General features: G+C 34.7%; 1 protein-coding gene across 4 annotated transcripts in view; it reads right to left on the bottom strand.

Moving 5' to 3' along the window:
• The window catches only part of HOMER1 (homer scaffold protein 1), a 145,715-nt gene that overhangs the window by 70,796 nt on the left and 57,364 nt on the right, over window positions 1-17,555 (bottom strand). For 3 of the 4 annotated variants that reach the window (XM_058728769.1, XM_058728739.1, XM_058728750.1), the window contains 3 exons: window positions 15,572-15,703; window positions 11,981-12,073; window positions 1,637-1,776 (listed from right to left, as the gene is read on the bottom strand). In XM_058728769.1, the coding sequence (XP_058584752.1) occupies window positions 1,637-1,776; window positions 11,981-12,073; window positions 15,572-15,673 (335 nt within the window). In that variant the 5' untranslated portion in view covers window positions 15,674-15,703. The remainder of the gene's footprint in view (window positions 1-1,636; window positions 1,777-11,980; window positions 12,074-15,571; window positions 15,704-17,555) is intronic. The other variant, XM_058728759.1, reaches the window with a different exon arrangement.

The raw sequence follows: 17,555 nt of genomic DNA, 5'->3' as shown, positions 1-17,555 counted from the left end.
TCAAAGTAAGTCCTATTAGACTCCCAGGAACAGAGAAAATCAATAGATGACTAATTCTAGTTAGTAAATTCAAGTACAAAGGATTAGTAAAACAAACATTCTGAGAATTTGGGGGGTATAATGCAGAAACAGTTTTTTACAAATGTTAAATATAAAAGCTCTTATTTCCAAAAGCTACAGTATTCAATGCACATGGCTCATTTAAGTGTTAGCCAAAGAAATCAAGTTTGTAATTATATGCAGTGCATTTAAGTCTTTGAAATGGGTCTGCTAAATTTAATAGGAATAAAATTTTTCCTTCCCTCGGCATTTTTTTAAATCTACATACTAATCACATTGCTCTTTAATTCTAATTGTATATTCAAAAGAAGTGTGTACTTTATAAATCAATGTGAAAATGCAGTCTTCAGGGAACTCAAAAATTTTCATGTGTTCAGTAATGTTTGTAACAACAGAAAAGAGAATATGCTTACACTGCAATAGTTAAAGCATGATCTCCATGATAATTCTAAGATATGCCTACTGTTTTATGCAAAATTACTGCATTTTTAGGAACAAAATTAGAATACCTCAAAGTCAAATAGTTTTCCTCACACATTCTTAAAAAAAACCTGTAACTAATTTCTTCTTCCTCAATCTGACCATGAGGTCTCTCAATGTTTGTCTCTGATATGTATAATCTATTCTGCCTCTAACAGTCAACAAATTCAATAGAAATTAGAATTCTCATGGAAGAGTTTGGATGATATCACTTCACAATTTTTCTGAATATGCTAAAGAATTTGATTTTTTAAGAAGTGGTCTTGAAAAGAAAATTGTTTTCCTATGTTGTGCATCTCTCAACTTTATTTAAAATTACCTAGTCAAAAGTTTCCAAAGGATGAAAATTAATTTTAAGACAGTGACTAATAGGTTTTTGTTTACATTTGCAAGGCTACAGTTCCACAGACCTCCCTACATCCTAAAAATACCACAGAATAGCAAATAATTAATGTAACTGGTTTAGAACACATTTAAGATACATTGTATCTTTTTCAAGTACCAAATTCTTTTAAAATTCGGAAGTATGTGAAGATTTATCTTCTGTTAGTTGATATGCAAAATCTAAATCTGACATTAACACTAATAGAAGTGACAATAACTTGTTTCCTTCTGTGAAATCCTATGGTGAGATCACCTCTAAGAGTATGGTAAAGCTTAATTTCAGAGTAGGAAGCCTGTTTTTTTAAAAAAATGTATAACCCTCAAGAACACAGAAGAAAGTGGAAACCAGGTTAACAAAGAGGCCTTTTACGGCTGTGGTTAAAAAAAGAAAAAAAGAAAAGAAAAAGAAAAAAGAGTAGAAGAGATTTATAATAAGATATTGTTTCACTGAAAAGTGATTTGTGCTGCAATTAACTAGGTAGCCCTTTTTCTACATAAAGGAAATGTTCATTCCAGTCCATCTAGCCATCCATAAACTATAAATTATAAAAACCTTTCTGAGGTTAACAGAAAAAGGAAAAAAGGAAAAAAAAAAAAAGACTAACCTGGAATTTTCACTCAGGGTAGTAACTTTGCAAGATTTATCTAAAACCAAGTAAGTTTCCATATTTACACATTTTACTTAATCATGATGGTTGAATTGAATCTGTACCTATGTGAAAATGGCAATGCATTCTGAGTTGGTTCAGCCCTTGGTTCTGAGTTCTGTGTCACGTCAGGTGCTCTTTCATCATCTGTTCCATTGATACTTTCTGGTGTTAAAGGAGACTGAAGATCCCCGCCTGCTGATTCCTTTAAAAAAAGGGAGGTAGGGGATAAAAGTGTTATGCTTTTGTTAAAATACACAAGATTATCTTCAAGTTAAGAGTGACTCTGATGTATGTTTACTTACAAACCATATTTCCATTGAAATATGAGTCAAAGATTTAAAAAAGGAAATTTAAAGGAGAAATAATTTTTTAAAGCAAAGCAACTCATAAAACTATCTGAAACAATACAGTTTAGAAATGTAAAGATAACACAATTTAGAAATGTAGTTTCAAAGAATTGAAAAGCTTTTGGGTTTATATAAGCAATTAATTGGTTAGAAGAAAAGATATTCAAAGAATTACTGAAGAAAAAGAAGATAGCACAAAAATGGAAGAAAATGTGATTTTACTTGGGGAAATAGGAAGGCAAAGGGAAGAAAGAAATCAAGTTTTAATTTTTTTTATCTGCCCTACTTTTCAGTTCCAGAGTTATCTACAAAAGCAGCCAGAAATCTCTCTGTAACATATACAAAGTGAGTTTATTTCAGCTTTTCTTGCCTGTTACTCATAATGGAATTATTTTTCTTCACAAAATTTTCTGTCTTATTTCTACTTTTAATTAAGATTTGTCTATCAAGGCAAACTTAATTTATTCTTCTGGAAAACAAGTGGACTTTAAAATGCAGCTCAAACTGACACTTATTATTGTCACTGCATCATAAGATTATCTAAATTTGGTATTAGTAGAGATCAGAATGAAGGCTCATTGGACAAACCTGTTAACCAGGGGCAATCTTAGCATGGGATCATTAAAGTGCACCTTTGTGGACCCCTTAGGATCTCTGGGCACTGAAAGTTTACAACTGAAATATTAGGCTATGCTAGTGAAGAAAATGAAAACATCAGTGTCCAAGAGGAGAGTGGGTGGGTATGGTCACCATCTGCCAACTTGAAAGAATACAGGTTTTCTTCAAATAAAAACAAGACAGGCACCTGACCTGGTTTAGTTCCTAGAGCATATGACTCCTGATCTCTACTGGACTGGAATCTCTACTCTAGAGTTTACTTTAAAAACAAAAACAAAACAAAAAAAACAACCAACAAGAAAATATGTGTAATACAGGAAAATGCTTAGAATTAGAAAAATATGTAAATATAAGGAAATATCTAGATTATGATAGTTTATATACTTTACCTAAAAATATTGCACATGGAGAAATGTTAGGAATATAGAAAATATTACTGTGGTGAGGGTAACTTTCTTTTGTGGGCTTCTGGTTTTAAATTGTATGTATTTTATTTCATATGTAAATATTTTAACTCATTATACCATAGTGCTATTAATTATACAAGCTTATTAAAGGTCAAAAGGCTACTTTCTTGATTCCACCTTATCACTTAACTATTTTTCAATTATTAATGGAATTTCCATATTGACCTTTAATTTCATTCTCCTAAATCCTCTTTGTTTCTAGTAATTGATGGTCAGTCCAAGAATAAGGTTTACAGTATAATGTTACAACATAAAACCATATCCAAGGTGGTTACTTCTAGGTCAATTATGGATCACGTGAATCAGCCAGAAAAAGTTTAAGCAGCAAGAAGAAATTAATCAGAGCTACTTCTCTCCAAGAAAGACCAAACCAAACTAAAATAATCAAGGTGGACTGTCCAATCAGCTAAACAGTAAGTTGATTCAGTGAAAATGAGAACAAAACAAGTTAACGTTGTTAACCGGAAAGGGCATAACCAGCATTAGCAACTAAGGATTCACCTAGAGATTTGCTAGAATTGACTGATATGAGTGTGAGGGACAAAAGTAGATCAGGATTAAAAGAGAGCGAAGAAAGAGGGACAGTTGTTTGATTTCTGGTTCTCACTGCCTTCGGGGGAAAATGAGTGTTTGGGTGCATGGGTCTTGGGGGGATTAGGAAAGCTGATGTTACTGAAGTAGAAAAACCATTTCAGAGGCAGGAGAAAAAGGAAGAAGGAAGGAGAGGAAGAAAGGGATCGAGGCTGCAACAATTCCAGTATCGTAATTCAACAAGCTTTTCATTAGAAAACTTGAATATTAGCTATATTTAATGAAAGGTAGATTTAGTTACCCTAGACATTATATCTAAAGTGAAAACAAAAAGCCCAGAGCATGTTTTTTTTTTTTTTTAAAGCAGGTTAAAAATTCATAAAATCCTAAGAAAGAGTTCCAACAGTGCATAGGAGCATAAAAGGAAAATGAGATTCCTTTGACTTTTAACTGCCCCACAGGTAGTGAAAAGTATTCTGTGAAACTTTCCAGGAATTTCATATATGCTGAAAATAGCACAGTTGTTTTATTTAACATATTCCAAACATCTAGTTCTTTTTTAATCTAAATTTTGTGTAATTTTTAAAAATGTTTATTTATTTTGAGAGAAAAAGAGAGAGAGAGAGAAATCAGGGAAGGGGCAGAGAGAGAGAAAGAAAGAGAATTCCAAGCAGGATCCATGCTGTCAGTGCAGAGCCCAATGCAGGTTCAATCTCACGCCTGTGAGATCTAGACCTGAGACAAAATCAATAGTCAGGTGCTCAACCCACTGGGCCACTCAGGTGTCCCTAAAGGTGTACCTTCCATAAAGTCAACATTTTCTATCTTTAATTCAAATATTAAAATAAAAAAACTTGGAGATGTATTTATTTGACTAGAAACTTTTCAAAGAAAAAAAGGGTAATTTGTCTTTAAAAAGACATTCCATTTTTTGTTTCTAAAGTGCTGTTATTTCTTCTTTTTTTTTTTTTTAGTTTATTTATTTATTTTGAGAGAGAGAGAGTGAGCGAAGTGGGGAGGGGGCAGAGAGAGAGGGAAAGAGAGAATCCCAAGCAAGCTCTGCACTGTCAGCACAGAGCCTAATGTGGGGCTTGAATCCACGAAGTGAGATCATGACCTGAGCTGAAGTCAGATGCTTAAAACTGACTGAGACACCCAGGTGCCCCCAGAAAGACATTCTTAAGCTAATATGGCCATTTTAAGGAAAAAATTATCACACAATACCTTCTTTGATATATGTATGTATGTATATACATACACCAAAGGTGATAAGAGAAATGAAAAATGTAAAACATAAAATACGAAAACGTAAAACATGAAAAACAAATGACCTGGGCTCTCTCTCCAGGCCTTAGGGTAGTATCACCAACCTCCTCTCTGGTGTCTGTGCTGTAGTAGGAGGGTGGGCCGGAAGGGTGTGATGGCACTGCCCTTCCCCACTAGACTAAATACCACTAACATCTTCCCTTTAATTCCAATAAAGACTAACTTAAAATTCCTGTTACAGTTTCATCCTTTCTTACTTCAGTAAAACAGAGCCTCTTCTCTTAATCATTTGACAAATATTCAAAGAAGACTTATTCTATTTCCTGTCGCTTGTATTTAAATGAAGATGAGAATCCTCTTTTCTGGGCAGAGGCTCAGACAGGAAAAACTGAGGGACAACCTTAGGATTTTGAGTTCCCATGGCTGTGGATACGGAAAAAATGCTAGGGAAGAGACACAGAAGGGCAAAAAGATATATAAAGGAAGATAAGGTTAAGATAAATGTCTACGATCACAAAGCATTCCCTTTACCTGGTCACCATCTCTGAAATCCCACTTTCTGACAACCACAGAGTCTCTTTGTACCCTGACTCTAGATTAACTCATGTTCTTCCTTCCCTATGTAAAGTGTACGGACTGATGCACAGTGCTACTGGGTTAATCTCTATTCTGCATATTCTTGTACCTACCAGCTGCATTAAATGATAACCAAGAATCAGCTGTATCTGTCCCAAACATGTTTATGCCAATTGTATTCATATCATTATATAGTTCAATTACATATTATACAAATTAATAAAATCTGAATGCAAACCTAGAGTGGTTCTTTTGATGAAAATCAAACTACATGCTTTGAAACGACTAAAAGGTAAATGACTAGAAAATAAAATCCACTATTGAAGTCGCTGTATATAATAAACGATTACATAACATACATTATATGCTACCCATATAGTATCAGAAAAATGACATACAAATCTATCATACTCAGATTTCTTTGCAAGTGACAAGAGTCAGCTCTACTTAAAGGAAAACAGGAAATTGCTGACAATTAATGAACATGGTTTGTGTCAGAAAGAACATGGAATTCCAATCAAGATTCATATTCAAAGAGAACACTTGACCTTTAAATAAAAATATTGGCAAATACATAAAACACAGTATTACTGAATTTTATTTTACAAATTTTTAAGGATTTTTTAAAAACTTCATCATCGAAACTGACTTTTTTCACTAACTTATCAACTACTAATGTTGATTCCAACAGGTAATAGGTGCTGTACAACCTCCTATCCTCTCAACCTAACCTGCTCTTTGACCTGGTATCTTTTGGCCCTCTGCAATTATCCTACTTTGTGAGGTGCAATCTCTCTATACTCAGCCTAAAACCAGAATGCCAATCACCTTAATGATATTCTCACTAGCATCATCCCAATTTGGGGGATTCCTTTACCTTCCACAATAACTATCTTGCCAATTTCCAATTTCTCATCAACTGAACCATCATTCTCTATTCTTACGTGCCCAAGCTATCAAGTGCTGAGAGAAAATACTGTGAGGTATGCTAATTAGTGTCATGAAAATAATCCTGAGCTCTGACTTCAATTATGCTCTTGAAATACTGAATAAGCTTTAATTTTACTTACTACTCCCACTGGACTCTTCTTTTTTACTTTACCTAACAGCTGTTCCAAATGTGTGTTCAAGCCTCCTCTCTCTTCAAGCTGTCCTTCCTCTCAGTGAATGACCCAACTCTTCCATCCAGAGAAAATAGAAATAAACTGGCATGAGTTTCCTCGGTCTTCCTCCTACCTGTATCTGAATTCATTTTTATCCTTCCCTCCTGTCTCAGATGAAGAAGTGGCTCATTTGTCTCTAACCTCCTCACTTACATTACCTTCCCCTGCACAATGCTCCATCAATGATCCATTCTTTCTATTCTTCTCTTTGTCCTTTACTGACTCCTTCCTTACATTTAAAAACATAATCAAATCACTCCCACACATACATAAAAGAAATATTCTTAGCTTCACATCCTCCAGAGATTATCATGTTGACTCTAATTCTCCTCATAGAAAAGAAACAAGTATTTGTGACCTTATTCTCACTATCAAACATTTCCATCTCAAGAATACCTTAAAGTCACCAATTCTACTTCCTTTAATTCTAGAAACTACTTCGCATTGTCCTTTCTTCACCAACAGTCCACCTGTAATTACCAATGAACTCCAGTTAGGTTTAAAGTACTCTTAAGTTTCATCCTACTGGAACCCCCCTCTGACACTGCCAAATCATCGCCTCCAACTGAAAATGCTCTTCTCTTGACTTCTGTGCTAACATTTCCTGCTGGCTCATTTCCTACCACTTTTCAGTGTCTCTCCCTATATCTTCCTCAATTTAAGTGACAATCTTCAAATGACAATTTTTGACCCTGTCTTCCCCTATCTTTGCATTCTACTTTCTTTCTGGATGATGTCATTCTCTCCTAGAGCTTTAACTAGACTCACTTGTTGATGACTCTTGAGACTTCGCTCCAATTCAAAATATCTAACTACATACAGGACACATCCCCTGATGCCCAATTAGGATACAAATTCAGTATGTGAAGTGGAAATCTTCTGAAGTTCATGCTACAAAACAACAATGGAAGTTTCAAAAACATCCAGCTCCTGTTTTATCAGCCTCCCTCACCATTCCTTCAACTGCTGTATTTCCTCCAAGTTCAGTCAATTTCACCATTGTCATATCTATTTCCTCCTCTCTATTCTCACTGCAAACACCTAGGAGGTAAACCCAATAGAGACATGGATAAATACTCCACTGAGGCAAGTAACAGGATTAGAGACCCTTAAGTCCACCGTCCTTACTTTGGACAGCAAACCATAATATCCAGAGAATTCTAGTGAACCTTTCCTGAGATTGTTTTGAGCTATCTGGCTCAGTAAAACCGCTTTTGTTATGTGATAGTAAGAAATTACCACATTAATTTATAGGCATTTGCTAATTCCAATGGTATATTTGTACGCTAGATATGTAACTAATACAGTTCATAGTAGTAACACTTGGCTAATACAGACCACCTTTCAAAAAAAATCCATGTATAGCAAGTAACATCCTTTTTTAAGAAAATCTGAAGTATTTGAGATTTATTATACTTGAAATGTCCAAAGAGATCATATAATTCAAACCTCTGACCTTACAGATTTAAGAACTACTACCCAGGCAGGTCAAGTGACTTATAGAAGATCAAATAGCTAGTCACAGAGATACTAACAATCAGTTACAAAAAAACAGTGCCTCATTTGAGTAAATACAATTTACCATTAAAATGAACATTAAAAAATTATGGTATTTATAACAAAGCTAAAAAAACTTTGTTCCTTCTTTGAATATACACATACAGACATATTCTACTTTTTTTATAAAGTGAATTTTTAAAAATCTGAGGAAAAAAGCTAGTCTAAATATAGATTAAGAGGCTACAACATATCCAATACTACACAACCTGACAATTTATATGGGGAGGGGGGAACCTAACTTTTGTTTGACTACAAACAACTAATGCATTAATATTTCACTCCATTTAAAAGTCTTAGTGAACTGTCAGCTAAAACTTATTTTTTTCTAAACTCCAGTGAAGAAAAAATTGCATTATTTTCATTATGTAGCCCCTTTTAAAGCCAATCATCACTCTTGATTTTATGTCAAGATTATTAAAAGATTCCCATGGAAACACAAGAAGAGAAGATCTCCAAAAGAGGAGAAGTTCTAAATTAATGTCTGTTATTTAAAGAAGGACATGAAACAGACTAACAACAAATACATGATTCAACTTATTCCTGGAGATGTTTTCCTGATAAAGACAACATAAAGACTATCTGACATGACCACACATTCTATCAAGTGTACAAACTTAGCCCAAGAATTTAAGAATGGGGAAGCAGCTAACTCGGTTCTAAATGCCCGACTCTCTTCATCACATGCCCTTAGGGATGAGGAATAGTTTGTCTACAGCACTGCTTCTCAAAGTGTGGTCCCCAGATCACATCTCCTGGAATGCTGTCATCAGAAACGTAAATTCTCAGGCCCCATCTCAGCCGTACTAAATCAGACATGCCAGGAGTAGGACTCAGCATTTTGTGTTCTGATAAGTTTTCCAGGGTACTCTGATGCAGGCCACATCACCAATAACAGCTGTAAGCACTTAAGCACTTACTATATAATAAGCACTTTGTAATCCTCATTTAATTCTCACAACAACCCTCCAAGGAAATACTGTTTCTTTTTCTTCCATCAAGTTTTTAATTTTAATTCCAGTATAATTAACATACAGTATTATATTAGTTTTAGGAGATACTGTTATCCTCATTTTATATATTAAAAAAAATAACTTGCCTAAATTAAAAAAAACAAAAAACAAAAAACAAAAACTAGTAAGGGCTGGAGCCCAGATTAAAAAAAGACAGGCTATAAAACTTACATTAGTGCCATTATCATTAGACATTGCCATTATCATATTTATCCTCTCCAACAATCCTGTAGTGTAAGTATGTAATTGCCATGTTACACATGTATGAACAGACCTAGGTGAAGCCATTTTCCCAAGATCACATAGTGACAAAAAAAAAAAAAAAAAAAATATGTACAAGTTTGTCTGACTTGAAAACCCATACTCTTCAAGAGCTATGACCAACTGAGTGACTACCACTATCAATTATTCCATTTAACTTCTTGATCCCCTTAATTCCTGAGTAGTAGTCTATTCTTCAGGCAGAGTGTTAATTTAGCAGGTTAGGTTAAATCAGGGAGAATCAAACTCTACTCTCCAGATGAGTATAATCAGAGTGGCCAGCAGTCATATATTTCAAAGTAAAACAGAGATATTAATGACATATGTAAGAGAATGTCACAAAAAGGAGGGGGAGGAAATGGAAATGAAAATAAGTATATTTTTTAAAAATATTACTCTGCTTTGTACATCAAATTAGCAACCAGACTTCAAATGTTTTGAAAAGATAACTTAAGGTCAGTGTATTTTGGCTCTCAAATACTGATGAACTTAAGATCTTTTTTAGTCCTTCTATTTCATAGTATTTTCCATATATAAACATCTTGGATATACTCTTTTGATGAAAGTGAAGGCTTAAAGACATTCCTACCACCAAAGAGGGGCAGATATCTTACCAGCAACTTGCTCATGGCCAATTAAATAAAGACATGTTATGATCAGAGAAACAAGAACTAAGTACAACGGCCAAGTGTAATCAATTATAATTTTATTGGAGTCCTTTGCTTATTCTCTAACTGCATGTGCTGTAATATCCTCTTACAATGCTAGAATCATTCACCTGAGGACCTGGAGTTCCCAACATGTATTGGTACTAAACTTTAAATAGGTTTTTATGAAAAGTATACTCTAACTCCCGTAGCATTTAGGGAAGAGAGATTCAACGCAAGTTTCAAAATGATCATTCATGTTATTCCAGGTCAATGCAAATGTTGAGGAGGTACAATGGAGCCTTGGCACACCTTTAATCTATGAGGAAATATGTACTTTAAGCATAGTTAACAGAGCTCTCTTTTTCTGTAAAAACAAAACAAAACAAAACAAAACCAAAAAAACCCACCCAACTCTTTATACCAGTAGGGTTTATCAAAACCCAGTGGGGTGCCAGGTGTGAGGTGGAAGGTGAAGAGCAAAAACATTTCAAAAATGTCTAGTCACTAAATTCCCAGGCAACTCCGATTTACTTCCTCAAGTTTTATGTAAATCTGCTACTACTGACAATATTCCAGAGAAACATTTATAACATCTGATTTTTCCTTTTCATGTAAACTCCTGAGTATGCTTCAAAAACAACTACTATAGACAAGAACCCAGCCCAAACCTGAACTCTACACTTAGGGCACAAATTTAAATAAAAATTTATTTTATTTTATTTATTTTTGAGGTGGGGGGAGGGACAGAGAGAGAGGGAGAGTGAATCCCAAGCAGGCTCCATGCTTTCAGCACAGAGCTGGACATGGGTCTGGCACTCACGAACTGTGAGATCAAAACCTGACCTAACTAAAATCAAGAGGTGGACATTAACTGGTTGAACCACCTAGGCATCCCTGAAAATTAATTTTAGAAAAGCCTATTAAAAAAGTTGAATCATACCATGTACATTAAAACCTCTGTAAAAGTTCTGAAATAGGAGTATTTAAGGAACTTAACTCCGAGATCTAATTAATTTCCAAATGAAGGAAGATTATGATGGGCAAGTCACAGTATTAAATCAATTGTTAAAGGAAAATTGTTTGGGTCTCAGTACTAAGTATAAAGATGTCCCAACTGTCAGATTTAATTACACTTAAAATCAAGTAAAACAGACTAAAATCAAATAAAACAGATTTTTTTTTTAATTTTCTATGTATTTGACATTTTGACATCTTAAAAAAAAAAACCTTTCTGGCTAGCCAATTCTTAGAGCAAGGAGGTAAGATGGGGGCATGCCTTTGATATGCAAACTAACCAACGCAGAGCTATACCTCCTTCATCTGGCCCAAACACCCAGGATGCAAAATTCCTCTGCCTTAATCATCCCAGAGCCAGACACCAGGTAACAAGGGAATACCCTATAAGTTTAGAGCCTACAGAAATTATTCAACAAGCCAAATAAACTGTCTACCCTGCCCTGCCATTCCCAAGGAAACTCCAATATAGCTCTAGCCTCAGCTTTTCCCATGCTCCTGCTTTCTGCCTCCTGACCACCCTGAGGCTTCCCTATGTGCCCCTCAGATGTATGCTATGCCGCCTTTTTCTAAGACCTGTGAGTACAATAAACTTATTTTCCTGAGCGTCTCCTGTGTCTCCTCTTGTGATTGACCATCACAAAACATAAAACATTAGGCCAATCTATGCTTTTTACACATGATTGTTTTAAAGTTATATGCACATCAAAAAAATCTGAGTTATAATTATTAAACTCATTTCCTCCCCAGATTCTTGCAGACATTGGCATACAGGAAAAAACCACCTTTCTCCACTATTACAGATTAAGTGAAGGGCATATTCTATGTCCACTTTGGAAATTACCTTAAATTTGCCATTGTTTTCCCAAATGTAACCCCGGCATAAAGGATACCATCGGAAATGAGTAAGGCTCAAAAATAGGAATAGAAATTAAATACCCACCTGTGAAGGTGTACTGGTAAGTTCCATCTTTTCTTGTGATTTCTCCTTTGCTAGTCGAGCAGCTTCTTTAAATTCCTGAAACTTTTCTGCGAACTGAATGTATAAAGACTATATACATTAACCAAATAAAATAAAAACAGGTCTCACTGCCCACTTTTACCTTGGTTTTCTTTCAATTGCTGAATAACTGACTCTTAACACAAGCGACGTAGCCATAAATCAATTATAGGTGTAATACAAAAATGAAGGAAAAAGAAATCTACTACCAAACACTTATCTGTACACTACAAACTCCCTGGACAAACTGCAAAGACATCATGATAACTAACTTAGAAGTTGAGGTCAGCTAGTTTATCTACGTCTCTTCCTCAGTGTTCAGATATACTTTACTATAAGACCAAGGTGCAGAGTATAGGATGGGAGTGGAATCAGTAAAGATTAGCATACTTTGTTTATCACAGGGAAAAAAATGAATCTTTTAGGTATTTACTCATAAACATCTTGGTATTTGGAGTGTGCTTTTAACTTTTACTGGAACATAAACTCTCATATTATGTGAGGCTTTTTATTTTCAACAATATAAATGGCAACATTTACTATTATCGCTAAATGGCATTACTAAAACTTCATTTCCAAAGATTCTTAAACAGCTAATGTACAACAGCAGAGAGGAATAACACGAACTCCACAAAGGTCTTTAAAATTGGTAACAACAACAACAACAAACTATGGTACATAAAATGCTAATTCCTACAAATCCATAGTAATCTAGAAATGTCAGAGCCACAAAGATTATCTATTACTGCTTTGGAAGTGGAAACTAGTCTACATTATTCTCAGAGTAAGTTAAGGCTACACAATAATCAAATTAAAAAGTCAAAAATCTCCATGCAACTTAAAGCACCAGCTAGAGCTGGTAATTAAAATATGAAATTATGGTTCCCTACTCAAACCCCATAAGCCAACCCTGATTTCATTTTGATATTGAGAAGGAAAACTTGGGAAGGAAAGGTCATTGTACTCTAACCTGCCTTGGACATTTGGAAGAAGGCTAAAATTTAAGTTTTCATTACAACTTTCCTTCTTACATTAAAGTTGTCACCTGTAACTTGTAGATCAGGGAACTGAATGTATATTACTACTCCTTTTTCAAGTAAGGAGGTATTCTGTTCAAGTAATCTGAACACAAAGCTAAAAAGGTCTCATTCACACTTGTGTAAATGGAATAAAAAGGAAACCATAATTAATTTCTCTCAATGTAATCTGAAGTAGAACACAGTTTTTCTTACACTCATCTAGCATTCCAACATAGTTAATGTTTAAAACTCTTTCAACTTCATAAAGGCTCACACTACTGTTAATTTTTATAGGTTTGCGTTTCCATGGTAACAAAATACAACTTAGTAAGCACTCTAACAATCCAAGCACAGTTGCAATTTTCCTCATACATCAACCCTACGGACCAAACATTTCTCTCAATACTGCTACTCTCTCTTATTTTGAGAGATCCTTGTCTAGATTTGCCTTCAGACTTTCTAAAACCCTTATAATGCTTTGATTCACTTACGGTTTTTAACGATAAAATAAGCCAGAATAATTACATGCTTGCTTCATTTATGTAAAAGATTATAAACTCCTTGGGATCCCCTATAGTCTATAAAGCAGCAACAATGGTCTTTAAGGTAGCATGGAAAATAAATCATGATTTTGTCATCTCTGGACAAAAACATTATGAAGAGACTGATCACCAACTCTTGGAGCCAAGTCCAGTGAATAATTCCTGGAGCCAAGTCTAGTTTATTTAATGTAGATTCTCCCTCAAAATACTAGGAATCACTATCAGTAAGATTGGACAAAAGTATATGTTAACTTTAAAGAGGAAAAACTCTTGAAATATAAAAGCCATTCTCAGAAAAAAAAAGATCAAATGAAAGGATACAGTATAACTGACAGAATTTAATAAGCTATTACTTTGCCACATTAGCTAGCTGCCCAGTAACCTCAAAGATGTGACAAAAACTTAATTTGCAGTCAAAATTACTTATGCCCAAAAATCATTTCATACAAGTTTATTTGAGAAATTAATCCACAATTTAGTTCCTGTCAAGAAATTTAGCAAGGGTAATATATCAACTTTTTTTGCTCTAGACTTTAATAGACAATTCCAAAAGGAAGTTCCAAAAAGGTTCCATATGAGTAATGGCAAAATTATTAGAACAAATGTGTAATTTCCTAGGGGGATTATTTCCGGAGGGGCAATGCTCAGCTGGATACCTGTGTCCCTGCTATGTTGAAATACTTTGAATCTAGAACTCATACCCTTACCACAGTCCAAGAAATGTATTTAGAGAGTAAGATGGGTGTAACAGAAAACAAATCAGTAACACTTTTTCATTTTCATCATCCTACAGAGAATGGACTTATAATCATGAAGGCGAAAGTTAAAATAGCCTTAAAATTGGTCCCTAAACTGTTATTTATATTAAAGGTAATAAAAATATTTGATAACAACCATGTTAAGTAACGTCTACAACCAAAAAAAATGGAAGCAAAGATTACTTCAATTATTGATCTAACTATACCCACGAGTCAATAAATATTCACAAAAATGTAAGATTATTTTTAAAAAGAACTTATTTTTAAGCATCAGAATGATTTCTGTAATGAATAGCTTACAGTGTAAACATAAACAGTGTATACCTACAAGAGTCTGATGACCCTGAAGCTGAACATTTGTAACTCCCAAAAGGCATCAAATTATTGTGAAAGGTAGGGTTATCCTTTTAATTGAACATTTCAAATAGAGAAGTTCAAAGAATAAATCTTTGGGTCTGGTGAGCATAAAATCTGACGAGCCAAGTGAGTACTCCTCGTTTCCTTGACCAGTATCTTATCCTGAGACAGTTTCCTTTGCCTTAGTCTTTGTGGATGACACCCACAAGGCACTGCTGGTATAAACACTGCAAGCTGCTGCTGGTACGCGGGACAACTCTTTTATTTCCAGTAATTAGCCTGGTGATGTTCTGTATTTTGTTGGCCTTTCTGGCCACAGTAATTCACTTGGTCAGTATCTTGCAGGAACTCTTCATGTGTTTGTTAGATCTCACCACTCTGTCCTATATTACAGAGTTTGAAGTAATTCTCAGAGAAAGCACCATTTTCCCTAAACAAAGTAATTCTTAAGTGCCTGCTGTCATGTCAAAAAGCTGAAATCTGTATCACTATCAGCTTACGTTTTCACAATTCAGAAGAGCTTGCTGTTTACCTTCTTGCAGACCATCTCCACTAAGGTGCTAATCCCTGGGCAAAGTCCATTCAGAAGTGATAATCCCCAACTGTTATGTGAACTATCATACAGAGAGTTAACCACCCAAATACTTCTCTATCAATGGTGACCGTTTTTAATGTGTATAAATTATTTCCCAATTGACAGTGAAATCCAATGATCTCTCACTTCTTGCTTTAAAATCACTATAATTGTTCTAGAGTATTAAATTTCTCCTATATTTTACACTTTTCATTTGCTATTATATATTTAAGACCTATGATTTGAAGATAAAGATTTCCACGTAATCTAATGAGTTAACTTACTTTTGAAAGATGATGCTCAGAGGAGAATCCCAGTCCGTAAACAGTGTTTGCCCGGCTATCGGCCCACTGGCCAAACTTCTGAGATGTTTTAGTAAATGTCATGTTTGGGGTGATGGTGCTATTAATTATTGCCTAAAAAATAAAATAAATATGAGTTACAAGCCAAAAGTTAGCAAACAGGCATTTAAACACAGGACTATTTACTTCTGTAAAAAAAACAAAGGATTTTTAATGAGTTTACTCAAGGGAAAAACAACCCCTAAATATATACTTTACTTCTTTTCCCACAAAGTGGTATAAATTCATGATACTGAGATTCACTATCATTTCTATTTAACACATAGTTTCTTACAAAATTAGTATTTTGGTGTTATTAAATATTGATTTTGGTGAACACCATAATAAATTCCAACTATTACTGTGTATCATATTAACAGAAGTACCTTCCCACTGCCAGTACTATAAAAGTATATAATCAGTTAAGTTAGTGAGTTAATGCCCTCCAAAATTCAGATTACAAAGTGATTCCAGTAATAATAGAAATAAACATGTTACCAAATTCATAAGCAGTTTTTTGGTGAACTACCAAATGTAGAATGAAAATCAAGCATTTCCAGAACAAAGCAAAAGCTATTGAACACGTGAACAGTACAAATTTAAATACTTATGAGTATGCATGTATTGATGAAGTTATAATAAATGTATGACACCTGTCCTACTAAAGATAGTAAGAGTAGCTGGCCCCTTGCTTTCTGTCACAAAAGCAGATGTGTAGTTCTATGAGAGCCCTTACCCTTGATTAAGCATTTTTACCTGTGACAAAATTTAAATACTCATACTCAAACCTCCTTACCCTTCAGTTCAAAAGCTGCTTTTCCTAGCGTGTCATTTTAGATTCTGTAAAATGTGGCTAACAAAGTATTCTAAATTGCAAGTAGTCATGAAATGAAAAGACTCAATGGAAAAGGATATATTAACAAATGGTTAATAACAAAATATAACAAAAGGTAAGGAATCTGGTTATGGAATCATTTGGTTATGCAACTTTTTTTTTGCTGAGTACCTATTAAATGCCAAGCACAATTCTAGAGAGTTGAAATGTAACACTGAACGGTAATGTTAACTGTGGATTACATTCTAAACCAAGAACAGTCAGTCAATTAACATATACGTAAGTAACTGACTAATGTAATTTCAGAGTGTTGTGTGCTGCGAAGCCTGTAAGACCAGCATTTGATAGAGAGAGGGTCTAGAAGGCAAGGACTGGCAGGTATGAGGTTAGATCTGGCGGTCCTTGAGTGTTCCCGGAGGAGGGTGCTTGTGAGCTGAGATCTAAGCGTTTTCAAGGAGAGAAGGGCATTTTACATGGGATCTCAGTAACTCTCAAAAAGTGAGGTAGCAATAGGTTTTATAAGAAAACCTGTAAGAAAAATGACCCATTTGCTGTAGGTCACAGACCTTCACTTTCAGCTCTTTCAAATGAACTTCTGGATGCTTTTAAGGTTAAGAGTCCCATTTTAATCCCCATTTTGAACCTTTCCTTGCCTCCACTGGTCTTGGGGATTACTTGTTTAGGGATTCTTTTATCACTGAAGAAAAACTTTAAAATGAAAGACGATCCCACACTTAAAAAACACTATTCATAGGATGCTTGGGTGGGTCAGTCAGTTAAGTGTTCAACTCTGTTTTGGCTCAGGTCATGATCTCATGGTTCATGGGTTTGAGCCCTACATCAGGCTCTGTGCTGACAGCAGGGAGCCTCCTTGGGATTTTCTCCCTCCCCCCACTCTCTCTCTCTGCTCCATCCTGCCCCCCAAAAACCTTAAAAAAATTATTCATTAGAATTCTTAGAATAGAATGGTTTGAATTTTTTGAAGATGAATCCACTTAAAAGGAAAATCTTAATTCTTTAAAATAAATTTTCTCTCAATCCCAGAGTTCCCATCCTTTCAAGGAAAACAGGTAGAAATGCTGTGTCATTACA

The sequence above is a fragment of the Neofelis nebulosa genome, chromosome 1 (genome assembly GCF_028018385.1).
Source record: "Neofelis nebulosa isolate mNeoNeb1 chromosome 1, mNeoNeb1.pri, whole genome shotgun sequence".
NCBI classification, from domain to species: Eukaryota; Metazoa; Chordata; class Mammalia; order Carnivora; family Felidae; genus Neofelis; species Neofelis nebulosa.
Note: the sequence above shows the minus strand (reverse complement) of the source record. Positions and strands in the feature narration are given on the sequence as shown.